The 2,496-nt window shown below is 40.6% G+C and overlaps 1 protein-coding gene across 1 annotated transcript; it reads left to right on the top strand.

The window, feature by feature from the left end:
* Nucleotides 1–829: 829 nt before the first annotated feature.
* On the top strand, nucleotides 830–1,771 carry LOC146796970 (olfactory receptor 1L6-like). The gene has a single exon (XM_085631474.1). It carries the CDS (start codon nucleotides 836–838, stop codon nucleotides 1,769–1,771), a length of 936 nt encoding a protein of 311 aa, XP_085487600.1. The 5' UTR covers nucleotides 830–835.
* The last annotated feature ends 725 nt before the right edge of the window (nucleotides 1,772–2,496 follow it).

Consider the following 2,496-nt stretch of genomic DNA (forward strand, 5'->3'; position numbering starts at 1 on the left):
CATGGTCAGAGTTTAACAGCTATTCCACAAAAAGTAACCCACAATCCAGTGAACGATGTTCACTAGTTCTTACACTTAACCATGGATGGTTAGATATGGGAAGATCCTATATGAAGCAATTAGTTATTACCCACTAGGGAGTGGGGAAGGAAACACTTCCTTTTGTTTATATTACCCTTACACACCCTAGTGGTGTCATGCTTCATCATCGGGTCACCCTGACCCCTATAAGTTAGAGTGGGCTCGACCGTATTCAAGGGAGCTCTTGGTGAAAAATAGCCAGGGGAAGTTAAAGATTCAAAATCTGCAAACAGATACCTGTATCCCTTTTTTCATGGATCTGTCAGGGATATTGAAATGCTCAACAAGGGGACCATAAAAATCCCATTGACCCCCCCATATTGAGCATTTCAATGCTAATTCCATTAATGGACTTTGAACTGCATGAATAAGCCATTCAAAAGATTGTTTTCATGTTGCTTTCTATTTAACCTTTCTGCTTCAACTCTAACACACAGTTGTGGGCTCTGCCTGCGCAAACCAATGTTATATTGTTTACTTGGAGTTTCGGTGTCTTATATTGTTGCCTAAGACTTTGGCTGAAGCTGCACCATGCGGAGTTCTGTTCCCCAGCCCCAAGAAAGATATTTTCCTGTTACTCTGTGCCTATGTTTAATCTTCACATAGTGGCACAGTTCTCCTTTGTGTGTGTGTGGGTAGGTGTGTGTTTGTGTGTGTGTATGCATATAGACTATCTGTCAATGTTTATACTTCTTTATTATGCTGCTTTAAGATCCCTGTTCAGTTTTTACCTTGCAGATAGGTGGTGAAAAAAATGGAAATTAAGAACCAGACAAGTGTGATGACTTTTATCCTACTGGGCCTATCAGACAATCCAGCTCAACAGACGGCTCTCTTTTCAGTGTTCTTTATAATGTACTCAGTGGCACTGATAAGCAACAGCACCATCATGGCTACTATTGCTGCTGACCCTCATCTTTATACACCAATGTACTTCTTCATCTGGAACCTGTCGCTGGTGGACATCTGCATGACAACATCCATAGTGCCCCAGCTTCTGTTTAACATCCTCTCACAGAAAAGGACCATCTCCTTCTCAGGTTGTGTTACACAGTTGTTCTTCTTTATAGTCATAGGGAATGCTAACTTCCTTCTACTTGGGGCAATGGCCTCTGACCGGTATGTTGCCATCTGCAAGCCTTTGCATTACTTCATGGTGATGGACAAGAAGTTCTGCATGGAGCTGCTGGCCGGGTCCTGGGTAGTAGGACTTCTACATTCTTTGCTGCACAGCATTTTGACTTCCAGGCTATCATTTTGTGCTTCCAATCTGATCCAGAGCTTTTTCTGTGACCTCCCACCTCTGCTGAAGCTCTCATGCTCAGACACGAGCATAAACGAGCTCTTGCTTTTCACAGAGGCCCTGATGATAATCCTCTTCTCTGTTTCCTCTATTGTAATCTCGTACACTCGTATCATCTTAACTGTGATAAGAATCCTCACAAGAGATAAGGCCTTCAGCACCTGCTCTTCCCATCTCATTGTGGTCACCTTGTACTATGGGACAATTGCTTTCATCTATTTTCGGCCTACTTCCAGCTACTCATTGGAGAAGGACAAGGCAGTGACTGTGGTGTATACCATTATCACCCCCATGCTGAATCCTTTCATCTATAGCCTGAGAAATCAAAGGATGAAAGATGCTTTAAAAAAGATTATTGGTCGATTCATATTTTTTTGCAAGTACTAAAATTTGTGTCTTTGTTGCAGAATTCTTGAAACTATTATGAATATTATTTTGACTGTAAATCACTTTCTTAATAATCTCATATTTCGGATGTACATGCTTCACTACATAAAATAGCCATTCCCTCTGGTTCCCAATCATGGCCATTGTATTTGTTTTCCCAAATATAAATCTCAGTAGCTATTTTTGACTTGCTGAACCTGGGTATATTTGCTCTGTTACTATCTGTGTCACCATTCTATATGAAGTCTGAGCCCTGTCACTAGTTTGAACTGTGTGTATGTGTTATTAAGACTGTAGTTACAACTGCAAATAAGACAAATCTTTCTGTCACAAAAAAGCTTCTCTTAAAACTACATTGCAGTTTTTATTTGTCCATCAGTTGTTGCTAGTGTCTACTGAAACCATGCAAGATGTTTTTTTTGAGATCTGGATTTTGACAGCTCAGCTGTCAACCATACCATTGGCTATCTTCATCTAGCCGTTTTCAACCATCAGCTTGAGACTTCAGGCCTGACTTGGATGCAGATGTGTTACTCCTTCACAAAGGTGATGGATATCACATTCAAAATGCAGCTCTTTTAACTTGAAATACAGGCAAAACAGTTCTGTATTAAATGTAAGGGAGTTTTTAATACAGTCCACCTTTCATTTCTAGTGTGGCTTTAATGAGATTTAGCTGCATGTGTTGGCACATTAAAATCCGGAACTACTGACTTTGCCAATGC

The sequence above is a fragment of the Triturus cristatus genome, chromosome 10 (assembly GCF_964204655.1).
Source record: "Triturus cristatus chromosome 10, aTriCri1.1, whole genome shotgun sequence".
NCBI classification, from domain to species: Eukaryota; Metazoa; Chordata; class Amphibia; order Caudata; family Salamandridae; genus Triturus; species Triturus cristatus.